The sequence below is a fragment of the Garra rufa genome, chromosome 15 (genome assembly GCF_049309525.1).
Source record: "Garra rufa chromosome 15, GarRuf1.0, whole genome shotgun sequence".
In the NCBI taxonomy this organism is placed as follows: domain Eukaryota; kingdom Metazoa; phylum Chordata; class Actinopteri; order Cypriniformes; family Cyprinidae; genus Garra; species Garra rufa.
Window position 1 is genome coordinate 37,116,841 of NC_133375.1, and position 17,132 is coordinate 37,133,972.

General features: G+C 35.3%; 1 protein-coding gene across 1 annotated transcript in view; it reads right to left on the reverse strand.

Annotated features, from left to right (window-relative positions):
* The window catches only part of plxnb3 (plexin B3), a 46,438-nt gene that overhangs the window by 16,110 nt on the left and 13,196 nt on the right, over positions 1-17,132 (reverse strand). Inside the window, exons 5-17 of the mRNA XM_073819878.1 lie at positions 14,996-15,104; positions 12,475-12,600; positions 12,131-12,247; positions 11,804-11,894; positions 9,840-10,006; positions 8,016-8,167; positions 7,657-7,923; positions 4,118-4,291; positions 3,697-3,841; positions 3,215-3,451; positions 2,526-2,684; positions 221-257; positions 68-71 (exon numbers count right to left, since the gene is read on the reverse strand). Coding sequence (XP_073675979.1) covers positions 68-71; positions 221-257; positions 2,526-2,684; positions 3,215-3,451; positions 3,697-3,841; positions 4,118-4,291; positions 7,657-7,923; positions 8,016-8,167; positions 9,840-10,006; positions 11,804-11,894; positions 12,131-12,247; positions 12,475-12,600; positions 14,996-15,104 — 1,785 coding nt within the window. The remainder of the gene's footprint in view (positions 1-67; positions 72-220; positions 258-2,525; positions 2,685-3,214; positions 3,452-3,696; positions 3,842-4,117; positions 4,292-7,656; positions 7,924-8,015; positions 8,168-9,839; positions 10,007-11,803; positions 11,895-12,130; positions 12,248-12,474; positions 12,601-14,995; positions 15,105-17,132) is intronic.

Below are 17,132 nucleotides of genomic sequence, written 5' to 3' on the forward strand. Positions count from 1 at the left end.
CCCATTAACACCTGAGTGAGACACAAACACACACGTTAACATGTGATCGCAAAATGAAGACACTCACAATCCTAAGCAGGTGTGATACAACACAGCATGAAGCAATAAATTACATCTTTTTAAACAGACAGGATCCAGAACGCAGTCGGTAGTAAAAAGCTCATTTTCACTGCAGAGAAAATGATTTAACAACAACATAAACCATTCATGACAGACTTACTATGAGCTCCGAGGCTGTTCAGAGATGATACATGCCTCTGAAGAAGACACAAGCTGATGCCATTTTAATTTATTTAAAAGTCATGATTTCTTTATATTATTTGCAATACTTCATGGAAAGAGTTAGGGATGCACAATATTAAAATTCCAGACGATAAGCCAATAAGAATTGTGACCCTGGACCACAACACCAGTCTTAAGTAGCATATTGGTAGCAATAGCCAACAATACATTTTGTGGCTCAAAATGATCAATTTTTCTTTTATGCCAAAAACTATTAGGATTTTATGTTCCATGAAGATATTTTGTAAATGTACTACCGTAAATATATCAAAACTTCATTTTTGATTAGTAAATGCATTGCTAAGAACTTCATTTGGACAAATTTAAAGGCTATTTTCTCAGTATTTTGATTTTTTTGCACCCTCAGATTACAGATTTTCAAATAGTTGTCTCTCGGCCAACTATTGTCCTATCGTAATTGAAAAATTGACCCCTAAGACTGAATTTGTGGTCCAGGGTCACAATTTTCATGTTATGGATAAATTGTATACCTTTTAGGCTAAATTATATTAAATAATTAAACAACACATTCAAATAATATTTTAAATATATACTTAAAGTAAAGTTAATTTATTTATTTTATTAAAATTAATTGTTTTAAAAGTGAATCTAATTTGAATTATAATTGAGTATGAAATGTATATATTTGATATTTGCTAAAAGTTACATTTAACAATGTCACTAGTAGTCTTTTTAAAGATTCACTTTAAAGGATTAGTTCACTTCCAGAATAAAAATTTTCATAATTTACTCACCTCCATTTTATCCAAGATATTCATATCTTTCTTTCTTCAGTCGAAAAGAAATTAAGGTTTTTGAGGAAAACATTACAAGATTTTTCTCCATACAGTGGACTTCAATGGTGGTCAACGAGTTAAAGGTCCAAATTGCAGTTTCAACAGAGTTTCAAAGGGCTCTACACAATCTCAGCCAAGGAATAAGGGTTTTATCTAGTGAAATGATCAGTCGTTGTCTAAAAAAAATGTTAAATTCTATACTTTTTTTTACCAAAAATTCTAATTGCACTAGCTCAACCTCATATATTACCCAGTGTTTACAAAGCGAACATGCAAAGAAAGTCAGGATAAGACCCTTATTCCTGAGCTAGGATCGTGTAGAGCCCTTTGAAGCTGCACTGAGGCCGTGTTCACACTTGGCGTCTTTTTTGACAAGAAAAAGTTGACTAGGGCGTTTTTTTAGTAAAAAAAAAAAGCTGGCAGCGTTCTGTTACAAAAAGCAGCCGAGTGCGCCTTTTGTTGCTATAACAACAGCTGCAACAGTAGCGTAGTGCTGTGTGGTGAAGAAATGTCGAGAAAGAGCCTCTTTGTGATGTATATTACGATAGAGTTGTTTACTCATATCATACAACTCCTTGTGCTCCAAAACTAGTACGATAAGTTTATCTACCGGCAATCTCTCCGGTTTTTCTTGTTGTTTTTGTTGTTATGGAAACGATAGGTCCCGCTACTCGCTTGTCATTGGTCAGCTGTCAAAAAAGCGCTTGACGTAGGGCGTTTTCTTAAAAAAAGTTCAACTTTTTTCAACTTAAAAAGACGCTCTGAGCTGCAAAAAAAGACGCCGGCGGTGGCGTTTAAAAAAAGCGCTAGGGCTTTTTTGAAAAGACGGTTTACTCCATAGGATTAGAATGTAAAACAGACGCTGGCAGTTTGAAAAAGGACGGCAAGTGTGAACACGGCCTGAAACTGCAGTTTGGAACTTCAACCCGTTGGCCACCATTGTCCACTATATGGAGAAAAATCCTGGAATATTTTCCTCAAAAACCTTCATTTCTTTTCGACTGAAAAAACAAAGACATGAACATCTTGGATGAAACAGGGGTGTGTAAATGATTAGGAAATGTTTATTCTGGAAGTGAACTAATCCTTGAAGTTAGATAACAGCAAAGGTAATTTAAATGTAAAAATAGGTGGAAATTAGCATGTGCTAATGAATATATCAACCAATCAGCCAATATAGCTCTAAATCTGAAAAATCCCTGTGGAAAAAATGTGTCTTTGTTGCACTAAACATCAAAAACTTTCAGACTGGCTGTGATTTTGTCACGTCAAGCAACATTCACTTTCTGCATGGATAAAAAACACCATGTGATGCCCAAAAGTTGTCATGTTACACCCAGCCAAAATAGTTTTTGATGATTGCACCACAATAAAAAGAACATTTGGTTATATTTAGAACTAAAACAAATGTGCAATGAAACAAGCTGATGCTACATAAAGACTGACCTTCAGCCTGGGTAAGTCACTGTCGTCCAGGGCGAGAGGCTGTTCCTCAGGTGGTTCGCAGTACAGGTGTGTGCTATCCAGAGTCTTGACATCACACTCTTTGTCCCCTAGTCGGGCCACAACTTCCTCTCTGCTCATAGCCAGTGTCAGTCCTTTACCCTTCAGACACAAAGCACACATCCTCAGTTACAGCAACTAAAACTATTAAAAATGTTTGTTAAAGGATTAGTTCACTTCCAGAATAAAAATATCCTGGTAATTTACTCACCCCCTTGTCATCCAAGATGTCCAAGTCTTTCTTTCTTCAGTCATAAAGAAATTAAGGTTTGGTTTTTGAGGAAAACATTGTAGAGTGTAGAGCCCTTTGAAGCTGCATTGAAACTGAAACTGCAATCTGGACCTTCAACCTGTCCACTATATGGAGAAAATTCCTGGAATGTTTTCCTCAAAAACCTTAATTTCTTTTCGACTGAAGAAAGAAAACATGAACATCTTGGATGGCATGGGGGTGAGTAAATAATCAGGAAATTCTTATTCTGGAAGTGAACTTATCCTTTAAGTGAAATAAAGCTGAAATGAAATATAATGACACAATTAAATATTGCATGAAAAACTAAAACTAAATGAAAATGACTAAAACTGATATGGTGTACCGTCAATGAAACAGAAATAAACAGAAATGCAAGCACCTCTACTGCCAGGACTCCTCCAGGTTTGAATCGGATGGGTGTTCCTCGGGACTCACTGTTGAGCTGGAATAAGTCTGGGTTTGGATGGTATGTGAACGGCTTGTTCTTGATGGTGTTAAAGTCGATGTGCACATTGTCCATCTCAAACCACACTCGCACAATCCTAGATTTCGGATCCACTGCTGGGCTCTTGCAAATCATCCGCTCTGAGGTCACATTGGTGCACAACTCCTGAATCTGAAGACAGAAAGAAAAATACGCTCTTACTGCACCTCCGAGAACATTTCCTTTCATGCGCTTGGAAAGTGAACGAGTACAAGTGTCAAGTAAATGATTAAGCCATCTCTGAATAAATATTTGAACCACTTGAGAATGAATCAAATGTGTAAGTCCTGTTTGCATTAATTCTGAAAACGTATTCTGTGTTTGATATGTAAAATTGGTTGAAACAATCTGTGAAATGAGCTTTCTGACTGATTTACCGTAACCAAGGGATTCCTGACAGAAACGCGGGTGTGTCGACGTCTTCTGACTTCTGACCTCTCTCTAGGCTCATAAGAGACTGACATCTTCGGCTGCTGAACAACATTCAGGTTTTGGCCGGTCACTTGTATAAGACGTCCACCCCTAAATTTGAATGAAAACGTTAGAGGAATGTGATCACATGATGTAGATGTAGAAAAAATGCATGTTCACATATGGATCTTTTTTCTGTTTAACACAAAAGAGAATATTCTAAAGAATGTTGGTAACCAAACAGTTGACGGTCACCAACATTCTTCAAAATATCTTCTTTTGTGCTAGAAGGAAATTCATACAGTATTGGAACAACTTGAGGATGAGTGAAGGATGATAGAATTGTCAATGTTATGTGAACTATAAATAAGGCTTGACTGAACATACCCCCAGAAACTCTCTGCAGGTGTTGCATCAGTAATCACTGGGTCTTCCATATAGCTGAAAAGGACACTTTCCAAAATCCTCTCTGCTTTTCCAAACACAACTCTGACTGGCACTCTTCCAGTCTGGTTGGAGTGACTGGTGCGACAAATCATCTGTGTGTCACTCACTGCATCACTTGCAGAAAAAGAGAAAAAGGAAACTTAGACAAATGCAACTTGCAGCATCTTTGAATTTAACATTTTTGGTTAACGTTTTTGAGTGCTGCAGGAATGACATATTTCTGTAGTCCAAAACCCTGAAATAAGTTCTGTTGTGAACACAAGCTCAAGATATTTTAACATTTTAATTCTACTACATCAGTAATACCCATAGACTGTAAAAAATATGGACGTAGTATCCGTGACGTCACCCGTAGGATTCTGAAGCGCTATTTTGAAGCCTGTTGTGGGCGGGATTCGGCCGTCGCCATCTTGGAATCGCGTCACCGCGCGTCACTCCCGGATAAACAAAAATGGGCAAAAAGGCCTAGCGCGACAGTGGTGACAGCAGCGGCAATCCCCCTGTCACTCAAGTGGCCACGCCCTTAATTATGCTGAACTTTAAGGCTTAATATAACTTAAACGGATGAGTTATAAAAAAATTCACCCCCCTCACAGTTGACATGAAGGGCAAAACTAGTTATATAGACCAAAACCATTTTTTGAACCAGGCTGTAAACATACTTTTTTCTGCTGTAAAGTTGGGCATTTTAACATGGGGAGTCAATGGGACTGACTCTCTTTTGCAGCCAGTCTCTAGCGGCCAATCGATGAATTGCATTTTAAGACACTTCCGCGTTGGTTTCAATAGAGAGAGCGGGAGGTTGCCCCTTGGTAATACCCCACTTGTGATTTTTTTTTAAAGCTTTTACACAAGGGTGCAGGTTTGATTTTGGCATTGCTCAGGACATAATGACAGACATTTAACTGTTTGATTAAAATTATTGATAGGGATGTCATCGCTTTGCTAGTAAATTCTACGCCCTTTAAAATCATAACATTGAAGTCCGACTTTGGAAACTATAGTTCTCTCCTTAAATATTAAGGAGGGAAGCAACAGATTAATGAGTTAATTCAAATTAGAATTGTGTCCATAATACAAAAAGCTTACAGGCTTAATTATAAGTCAGACATTTAAGTGAGTTGCTGTTTTCGTCACTCTTCTGAGGAAGATATCATTCACTTGTTTTGGCAATGTACCCACACAGAGAAAATTTGGTCAGATTTTTGTAATGCTCATCAGATCTCATTTTGCAAGATTGTTTTACTACTTGAAAGAAAATATAGAAAATATAATTTTCCTTCTAGCCAAATTTCACATACATGAACAAAATTCTAGCCTTAAACCTCTTTTCTTTATTCAAAGTTGAAACTATCCAAAGTTATGTTAATCCTAAAGCAGTAAAAAATCTGCATTTCTATATCCAACTTATGTTACTATTATAGTAAAACCACAGTTCATTTTTTTCTTAAGGGAGTTGTATGTACTTTCTTTTCTTTTCATTTGTTTTTATAACCATGCTGGTGTGACGTTTTGTACTGTTTAATAAAAAAATTAATCAGAAACAAAGATTTGCGATACCATCTTGAAGTTCTGATCTGAATCAAATGATTCACATTCTGCGCTCCCAAGTTCCGACTGGAATCAAAAGATTCACAAACCTGATCCGAAGTTCCGATCTAAATCAAATGATTTGCGATCCGCAGTCCGTAGTTCCATTCTGAATAATGATTTGCGAACCATAATTCCAGATGGGGACTTTCGAGTGTGGATCGCGACATATCATTCGCAGTTTCCCGAAACGATTTGTGAACCTGCTATGAAGTTCCGATCTGAACCAAAAGAATCACAAAACTGAAGCTCCAAAATTAAATGATTCACGATAAGCGCTCTGAGGTCCCGATCCAAATCAAATGATTAGCGATTCGATTGGAGAGCTTCAGAACAGTGAATCATTTTGCGATGCAATGGTTTAACTGGTTCGGAGTTTTGAAAAGCTCCATTTCACCCATCACTATACACATGGTTTTTAAAACCATTATAAGCAACATCGAAATTATAAACTGAATGGCTCTTTTGATCTGGTGTTAGTGAATCGCTTCAACTGAACGACTGAAGTCTGAATCAATCGGAGCGGTTCCAGCGTAAATGACTCTCTTAAATGATTCGGTTTGTCAGTTCCTCTTTTTGTGTCTTTAGCAATGTTTACAAGACACTGTCAGTACTACTACTGGCTTAGCTAAGTAGTTTTATACTGTTAAGCAGTGAATCACTCCATTAATATTACGAGCTGCACCTTAAAATAGATGGTGGATGGTAACATTGTGCTCTTTTTTTAATCGAGATTGTAGTTTAATTCACTATATTTTCACTATATTTTAACATACTGCGATTCAGTTGGCGACAGTTCAGTAGGAAATCTATTGAAAGCATCCAATCATCTCATACCAATGAAGTGAATGTTTAATTTATCAGTATATATATTTTAATCAATATTTGAGAAATTATTGTTGTATCTGATTGTATTAGTCTATAAAAGTGATAGTCAATGTAAAGAGCAAATGGGAGAAACAGATGAACACAAAGTTAACTGAACTGTGCACATATTTAACTAACATATGTGACCCTGGACCACAAAACCAGTCATAAGGTTAAATTTTACAAAACTGGGATGTATTCATCATATGAAAGCTCAATAAATAAGCTTTCTATTGATGTATGGTTTGTTTGGATAGGACAATATTTGGCCGAGATACATCTATTTGAAAATCTGGAATCTGAGGGTGCAAAAAAATCAAAATACTGAGAAAATCACCTTTAAAGTTGTCCAAATTAAGTTCTTAACCATGTATATTACTAATCAAAAATTACATTTTGATATATTTACAGTAGGTATTTTACAAAAAATCTTCATGGAACATGATCTTTACATAATTTCCTAATGATTTTTGCATAAAAGAAAAATCAATAATTTTGACCCATACAAAGTATTTTTGGCTATTGCTACAAATATACCCCAGCGACTTAAGACTGGTTTTGTGGTCCAGGGTCACATATATGTTCTTACTCCGACAAGTGTATAAATTGGACCACAGGGGCATTAAATATCAAAGCGAACTGAAAAACTCATCCACTCACTAGTTCACTTCCGAACCACATGTTCAAACTCAAACTTTTAGAGAAAATGTTTTTAAATAAAGACTGAAAGAGTTACAGAAAGCTTATTGGTAAAGATGAAGCCAACCAACAGTGGTGTAGTTTGTTTATAGCCCTTTTCACTTCTGTTGATTGCATTTAAGCTTCAAAATTTCTAAAAGTAGCGTTCATTTGTCCAAAACATAAAAATCACAAACTTTGGTCACAGAGCTTATTATTCTACAATAATTCAAAAGCCAATGGAAAAATCCACTTGGGTTTTTGTCAAGGGAACGAGATTGATGCTAACTTCTGAGTTGGCCTACAAAATTACGTAATCACTGTGGTGCTCTATTGGTGCTTACATGCGACAGGGCTTTGAGCCCAAGAAGGCCTGCAGGCCAGTGATTTGGTCGCTCCTTTGTTCTGTTCTCTGTCCTGTCAGGAGCTGTGACCCGTGGACCGTTAGCATCGTGCCCCCAGCTAAAGGCCCTTTTTCCGGCACAATCCTGCTCAGCTGTGGATTCTGATATGAGAACGTCTGCTGGGACTCTCCTTTCTCTGAACCTCTAACGGTGATGACGACTGGTCCGGCTGTGACATTTGCACTGGCCTGGAGCTCACACACAATGCTGGAAAACAGAATAATGAGCATATGAAATCTGACACTAACTTGTCATCTTATTTGTTGCGCAAATAAGTCATCTTAACAGAGGAGTCGTACCTGGTGGAAATGCGATAGGCTGCAGGCAGAGGACTGCAGGTCACCCCTGCAACTGTCACTCCCTCCTGGATGTCCTGGAAGTTCTGGCCCAGATTCGATCCCTGGATCGTCAGCAGGATGCCACCCTCCAGTGGCCCAGTTAGCGGCTCGACCTGCCCACAGATAAAAGTTTAAGAAAACAACTCTTTAACATTTAATTGACCGTTTTCTGATTCAATTTGGCTCATTGAACTTAACACAAATTGTAGTGTCTTTTATAAATATGTGTTTGAAGACCAAAATTAGCACCCGCCAAGTGTTGCACATGACTAATAGTTAGTTTGCAACGTAAGTAAAACAACCTTTTTTTCATGAACAATAATAGGTTTAAATGGCAATGCAATAACAATAGTTTGAGCCTCAAAGGTTTTTAATCTTTCAAGGCTATGTGAGCAAATCAAATTAAAAGACACACTATGTCAAAATTTGTTTTGCAACTCCACACAAGGGATATTATATCTAGTCTCTCCAGAAAATATCTGTTTTGTCTGATACCAGAAACCATATTAACAGTCTTCTATCAGCCCAAAAGGTTTAACAGAGCAAGGCAGGGAAGAGTAGAAAGCAGGAGACAATATAATGATAAAAATAAGCAGGGTTTATTGAATGATCTCTGTTGTGTTCTTTTAATGCTCAGACTGGCACAAATCCAACAAGTGTTGTTAAATTTAAATTGTTTCACGTTATTCAATAAAACAAAAACAAACAAAAAAAACATAAAAATATTCCATCATTTTAAGTAAAGCTCATGTTCCATGAAGACATTTTGTAAATTTACTATCGTGTATATATAACAAACAGTAATTTTTGATTAGTGATTTGCATTGCAAAGAACTTAATCTGGACAAATGTAAAGGTGATTTTCTCAATATTTAGATTTTTTGCACCCTCAGATTTAAGATTTTCAAATAGTTGCCAAATATTGTCTTATCCTAACAAACCTTTCAGCTTTCAGATGATGTATAAATGTAAAAAAAATTGACCCTTATGACTTTTTTTGTGGTCTACTGTCACAAATTATTCATTATGAATGCTAAATAAAAAAGAAAGAAAGTTGAGAAAATAAAACAATACAAATGTATGGTTACGCATTTAAAGCTACACACACACACACACACGTTTGTTTTTGTGAATTGTGGGGACATTCCATAGATGTAATGGTTTTTATACTGTACAAACGATATTTGCTATCACCCTACACCTTCCCTACACCAAAACCTAGCCCTCACAGGAGACTGTGCATATCTTTACATTCTCAAAAAAACGTATTCTGTATGATTTATAAGCCTTTTGAAAAGTGGGGACATGGGCAATGTCCTCATAAGTCACCCTCTCCTTGTAATACCTATGTCATACCCATGTTATTACACAAATTTGTGTCCTGATATGTCACAAAAACAAACACACACACTGATTGCTACTGAACACTCAAACAAAATCCTTAGATCCTTCAACACAAACGGTCCACTTATAAAAAGATCAGTGACTATGATGACAGCTTTTGCCTTCACACTGACATTTATACATTCGGGAGAAGCTTTTATCCTAAAGTATATTCTTTATCAGTTCATGCATTCCCTAGGAATCAAACTCTGACTTTGATGTTTTTCTGACAGCTGATACACTGACAGGTTTATGATTATGCAAATGACAAAATTGGCTGTACGTTTCGCTACAAATACTCAAGAGAAAACTCAAGCTAAATACAAAATGAAGTTTCATGGCTGGTGATGAATTTTCAATATTCACCCACACAATTTAATTCTGGACCGTGCATATGTGTACCTCAGTAATTAGAGGAGGAGGACAGGTGTCCATGGTTCCACTGGTGCAGGATTGGTTGTACACACAGCCGGGGGTTTCATCGGCACACCACACACATCCGTAATTGGCGGCAACCGCACGACACTGGCTGCAGTCGGACTGTCCCACTGAGCAGTCGTACAGCTGCACTGTTACACAGACACATGAATCACATAAGATACATAACTGTTACTCATTGCTTCAATGCTTCACTTGTTGCTGTGGGTGAGTGAGTCACTGGTTGTCAGACATGGTGGAAGCATGGTGTCTCTCTGTGTGTCTCTTTTTGAACATTAGCTGGGTTTCCATCCAAAGTTGCGAAATTAACTTGTGTGCAAAATTGGAATATCGCACCGTTCCCACCCAATGAGTCAAAGAGAATAAAATCGCCACTTCCTGATAAACTGGCACTAAATATCACAAAAAAAGTAGGAGAAGCCACTGAATATAATAACTTTCATATATAAAAAAGCAGTTGTGCCTCAGAGAGAGCAGATGAAACACAATAAATGCAGTCATAAATGCTTTTGGAGGCGGATACTAGCTGTTTGAGAAAGCAGCCGTGTCAGACAGTTCTGAGAGGCAATTATACAGAAATACTTTGATGACAGACTTTGCTCGACAACATTTCTGATTCATCCTATAGCGCAAAGTCACATTACTTTTTGGTGCGCGTGTAGGTGTTTATTCGCAAAATGTGTTTCTACCTTCCATTATTCGCATTAACCCTTCTTCGCGCAATTCAAAAACCACCTTTTTTTTCTTGAATTTTGTATTTTTTTTAACAGGGTGATGGAAACATAGCTCCTCACCAAGCCTGCATTTATTTGATCCAAAGTACAGCAAAAACAGTAACATTTTCAAATATTTTGACTATTTGAAATACATGTTTTCTATTTGAATATAATTAAAATGTAATTTAATTTGCATTTTTAGCATCATTACTCCAGTCACATGATCCTACAGAAATCATTCTAATATTCTGCTTTGCTGCTCAAAAATTATTATTATTAATATTGTTATGTTGAGAACAGCTGAGTAGAATTTTTCAGGTTTCTTTGATAAATGGAAAGTTCAGAAGAACAGCATTAATCTGAAATAGAAAGATTTTACAACATTATAAATGTCATTATAAATATTTTTGATCAATTCAAAGCACCACTGCTAAAGAAAAATATCAATTTCTATAATTTCTTTCCCCTCCAAAAAAAATTAAATAAAATACTGACTTAAAGCTTTTGAATGGTATAGTGGAAAATGTTACAATAGCTTTTTATTTCAGAAAAATGATAATCTTTAGATCTTTCTATTCACCAAAGAATCCTGAAAAAAATACTCAACTGTTTTAAATATTGACAATAATAATAATAATAATAATAATAAATGTTTCTTGAACAGCAAATCAGCATATTAGAATGATTTCTGAAGGATCATGTGACACTGAAGACAAGAGTAATGATGCTGAAAACTGAAAATGATGAGTTTTGATCACAGAAATAAATTACATTTTAAAATATATTCAAATAGAAAACAGTTATATTAAATAGTAAAAATATTTAAAAATTTTACTGTTTTTGCTGTACTTTGGATCAAATAAATACAGGCTTGGTGAGCAGAAGAGACTTACTGTTCAAAAACTTTTGAATGGTAGTGTACATAAATACACAATATATAAATAATGATATAATTATATTTTAAATAATAACATGTTAGTTGAGGTCCTGAATTATTCTAACCTGTGGGATTTATTCTGTGATATCAACCATCTGGATGTACATTATCCCTTATATTTTTTAAATTTATATTTAACCATACTGTACTGTATATGTTTTTAATTATATTTTTATATTTTACCTGCACTTAAGTCAAGCAAATTAGTAAATACATTGATAAAAATAAGAGTTAATTTTATGATTTTTGCGACATGTAGAAATCACGGTACTCACAGCGGAGATGCGGTGCAGAGTCTATACGCTGCGTCCCCCATTGCAGGTATACAGGAGCTGAATATTCAAACTGCTTTTCTGAGTACTGAAACTAAACACGCACACACAAACACACACAAAATCAATGTATAATCAGCCAAGTGCATGCAGACAAATTATGTGTGGCAGCATCAACAAATCTATGTTTGAATTGCTGTGTTTTTCTGGCTGGTGTCATAAATTACAGCTATTATCAGAGCAGACGTCACACGCACAAGTCTATATTAACTGCAGCGGCTGTGGCGTAATTTGATGCTGCAATGAATAAATGGACACTATTAATATCACCTGATGAGCGGCGCACTTGAACACATGCGTCCCCGTCTCTTTGCTGAGGTCCAACGTGGCCGGCAAGCGCAGCTCCTGGCCTTCGATGACCAGCACGCAAGCATAATCTTCCTCATCCTGTTTAAAATATCACACGGCGTGTCACACAATCAAGCACTAATCACGAGCCGTCTCTAACCCCCTTCCCCATTCCACACGCATTATCATAAATGAGTTCACCCAGACCCTCCCGAACACCCGGGAGTAATGGCCTTTTAAAATGCACAGGCATGAAACGTCAAGGCCAACATATTGACTCAGGCACAGTGGATAGGGTGGAATGATAAGCGGCAGATGAGCATCACCTCAAATATGTCCAGGTTTTTGCCCTGCAGAGAGAGCTCGGTGTCAAAGCCAACAGGAACCAGAGGGGAGCTCTGCAGGGCCCAGACGCAGGGGCAAGAGTCGGGCCCGCGGGGCAATGACTGCTCCTGTTCAGCCGCACAGACACAAAATGAGAATTTCAGCGAGGGCAAAGGTTGGTTAGATAAGAAGAGAATTTTCAGTTTAATGCAAATGATCTGTGGAAGGTGCAACTGATTGAACAGAACAAATTTAGATGAGAATACATGATTTCTGCCACAGCGTTTTAGACAAGTACTATAATTTTTCCAAAAAGAGTCAAGTAAATTAATCATGACCGTGCTAAATATATATATCTATATACAAAGTAAATGTAAATATTGTTTATTAGTGAGAAGTTAGTACACTTATATATATGTATAAAATACACGCAAACATATAAGAAATATATTGATTTAATTTCCTAAAATAAAAATGGATGTATATATACACTACACAGGCAAAGGGTTTTGAACAGTAAGATTTTTCATGTTTTTAAAGAAAGTCTCTTCTGCTCACCAAGCCTGCATTTATTTGATCCAAAGTACAGCAAAAACTGTAAAATGTTGAAATATTTTTACTATTTAAAATAACTGTTTTTTTTCTTCAAAATATTTTAAAATCTAATTTATTCCTGTAATTTCAAAGCTGAATTTTTTGCATCATTACTCCAGTCACATGATCCTTCAGAAATAATTTTAATATTCTGATTTGCTGCTCAAAAGAATTGTTTTTGTTGAAAATTATGGTGAAAACATCTGAGTATAATTTTTCAGGTTTCTTTGATGAATTGAAAGTTCAGAACAACAGCATTTATTTGAAATAGAAATCTTTTGTAACATTATAAATGACTATATCATAACTTTTGATCAATTTAAAGCATCCTTACTAAATAAAAGTATTAATTTCTATAATTTCTTTCCCAAATATATCTATATACTGATTCAAAGCTTTTGAATGGTAGTGTATAAGTGTACAAAAGCTTTCAACCTTTTCATCCTGAAAAAATATCTCAACTGTGTTAAATATTGAGTAATTAATAATAATAATGATAATAATAAATGTTTCTTGAACAGCAAATCAGCACATTAGAATGATTTCAGAAGGATCATGAGATAATGAAGACTGTAAATGATTCTGAAAATGTTGCTTTGATCACAGGAGTAAATTACATTTCAAAATAGTATTTTAAATAGTAAAAATATTTCGCAATATTACTGTTTTTGCTGTACTTTAGATCAAATAAATGCAGGCTTGGTGAGCAGAAGAGAATTCTTTAAAAAACATTAAAAATCTTACTGTTCAAAAACTTTAGGTAGTGTATATGTTGGTGTGCAAGACAAAAATATGGAGCCTAATACTATAGTTTACTACAATAAACCATTGAAAATACTATGGTGCTTTGAAATAAATACAATATCATAACACGTACAGTGTATTTCAAGATACTTAAAGGAACACTCCACTTTTTTTGGAAATAGGCTCATTCTCCAACTCCCCCTGAGTAAATAAGTTGAGTTTTACCGTTTTGAAATCCATTCAGCAGTTCTCCTGTTCTGGCGATATCACTTTTAGCATAGCTTAGCATAGATCATTGAATCCTATTAGACCAATAGCATCACGTTCAAAAATAACCAACGAGTTTCCATATTTGTCCTATTTAAAACTTGACTCTTCTGTAGTTATATCGTGTACTAAGACCGGCGGAAATGCAAAGCTTCAATTTTCTAGGCTGATAAGATTAGGAACTACACTCCCATTCCGGCGTAATAGTCAAGGAAGTTTGCTGCCGTAATAAGGTTGAAGCAGGAGCAGTAATACCACACAGCACATGTGCAAATGCTAAACTAGCTGGGAACTCATTTCTGATAATACTCCGCCTGCTTCGGCCATATTACGGCAGCAAACTTCCTTGACTATTACGCCGGAATGGGAGTGTAGTTCCTAATCTTATCAGCCTAGAAACTCGCAGCTTTGCATTTCCACCGGTCTTAGTACACGATATAACTACAGAAGAGTCAAGTTTTAGAAAGGACAAATATGGAAACTCGTTGGTCATTTTTGAATGCGATGCTATTGGTCTAATAGGATTCAATGATCTATGCTAAGCTATGCTAAAAGTGATATCGCCAGAACAGGAGAACTGCTGAATGGATTTCAAAACTGTAAAACTCAACTTATTAACTCGGGGGGAGTTGGAGAATGAGCCTATTTCCAAAAAAAGTGGAGTGTTCCTTTAAAGAATACCATGGTATCATAACCCACTATTTTGACATGTTTTGGATTTATTCCTGTATTACAAGAAAGAACTACTGATGACCTCCAAGTATAATAATAATCATTTTTATTGACCTTGAGAAAGAGAAAAAAGATCACTATAGACATCATGAGAGGTCGTGACCCCGTTGACTGTCTGTAATGGTCGTGATTAGTGATCAGGAGATGGTAAAGCCCTAGGGGGGAGGTGAGAGGGCAAACACTTACCCTGCTGTTATAGATGACGTGTTGACGAGGGCAGCTCTTATCATGAGTGCAGAGCTCATCCTTTACACACCAATGACACGGCCACATACTGCTAACACACGCCATGCACCTGCAGCAGATCACATATGATACGATGAATGTGAAAATGTGTTCTTAGAGCACAGTCAAAACATGGGGCCATATATAAAACTAGTCCATTTATAATGTTAGTCAAACTTGCACCAAATGTAGTTGTATTGCAGACTCGTTTAGAAGTCATAAAAGCATTTCACCCCAAAAAAAAAGAAAAAAAGAAAATTGCATTTTGCATAAAAAATTAGGACTGCAAATGACTTGAATACAAATGCTGTTTTATTTTAATTAGCATAAAATTAAATGCTGCACAACAAATGCTATAATTATGTATAAGCGCTTTTAAATCTAAATGTCATTATTTTTTAAATAATGAGAATTAGTTTTTTTTTTTGGCATAATAATTAAAATTAATTTGCTTAATTTCCAAGAAAAAGTCAGTTTCATGTTTTCTTTAAGGCACACTACAGGCAAAAGCATTGTTGTTGTTTTTTCTAGGTATTGAACACTTTTGAGATATTCTGCTTCCATAACATTCATATTTCAGACTCGTGCAGTCTTATTTCACACTAGTGGAAAGAATGCAATTATAATACATATCTTTTTTTCCTCAAATTGTGTTTTTCTCCTACTCTGAGCCAGAAATCTCTTCCATATACCACGTTTCATATTTTTATTCCCATCTATATTGTGAAGGTTTTTACAGAAGATCATCAACTTGATTTATATACCACTTTATCCCTAAAAATATGGCAAATTTTGTTCTGCCTGCTGACAGTAATTTGTGATTTATGAAGTGATAAAAAGAGATATCCAAAATCCCCTCTGTAAAAATCTTTGACTGCAATATATCAGCAAAATAAAATGGGCATTTTGAACTTGGCTTAATCCAATGTTCAGATTTCTGTTTTGGAAATATGCAAATGAGTGCTTATTTAATTAGATAATGCCTCATTTGCATATTTAAACAACATTTCAAAACTTGTAACAGGAAAAATGGTCTTAATGAACTATGAATAATCAACTCAGTAAAGTATGGTGATAGTATTAGTTATTAGTTAGTAATTAACCCTATTAAATCTTTCCTTGCGCAAATCAATTACTTCATTACTAAATTTCTTTATTACAAGCTGTATGAGATTCACTTAGACAGGTTGCTTGTGCAAGTTTAGGTTAAAGACGTCAATATGTAAAATGATCTCTGCCATGACTGGCTTTCCTTGCTCACTTTCATTCCACAGAATATGTAAAGTCACCAAATATTAAATTGCCATTGATACATGAACATTTTAATAAGCTCAAGACGTCAAAGCACCAAAGGTTTCTAAAAGTTTTTGCAGGTTCGCTTCCGTAAAGGTCAACTGTTGTGTAAGAGCATGTCTACATAACTCAACTACTTCAACTATAAGGGCAAGAAAAAAAGTTATTATTTTTTTTATACACTACCAGTCAAACGTTTTTGAACATTAAGACTTTTAATGTTTTTGTCTCTTCTGCTCACCAAGCTTGTGTGTATTTGATCCAAAGTACAGCAAAAAAACAGCAAACTTTTGAAATATTTTTACTATTTAAAAAACTTTTTTCTATTTGAATATATTTTAAAATGTAATTTATTCCTGTGATCAAAGCTAGATTTTTTTTCTTATATGCTGATTTGCTGTTCAAGAAACATTTATTATTATTATTATTATTATTATTATTATTATTATTATTATATTTTGATTAACAGAAAGATCCAAAAATTAGCATTTATCTGAAATGGAGTTTTTTGGGGGAAAGAAATTATAGAAATTATTACTTTTATTTAGCAAGGATGCTTTAAATTGATCAAAAGTGATGATAAAGACTTTATGATGTTACAAAATATTTCTATTTCAGACAAATGCTGTTCTTCTGAACTTTCTATTTAATCAAAGACACCTGAAAAAATTACTTAGCTGTTTTCAACATAACATAATAAAAATCAGAACATTAGAATGATTTCTGAAGGATCATCTGACTGAAGTAATGGTGCTACAAATTCAGCTTTGAAATCACAGTAATAAATTGCATTTTTAAATATATT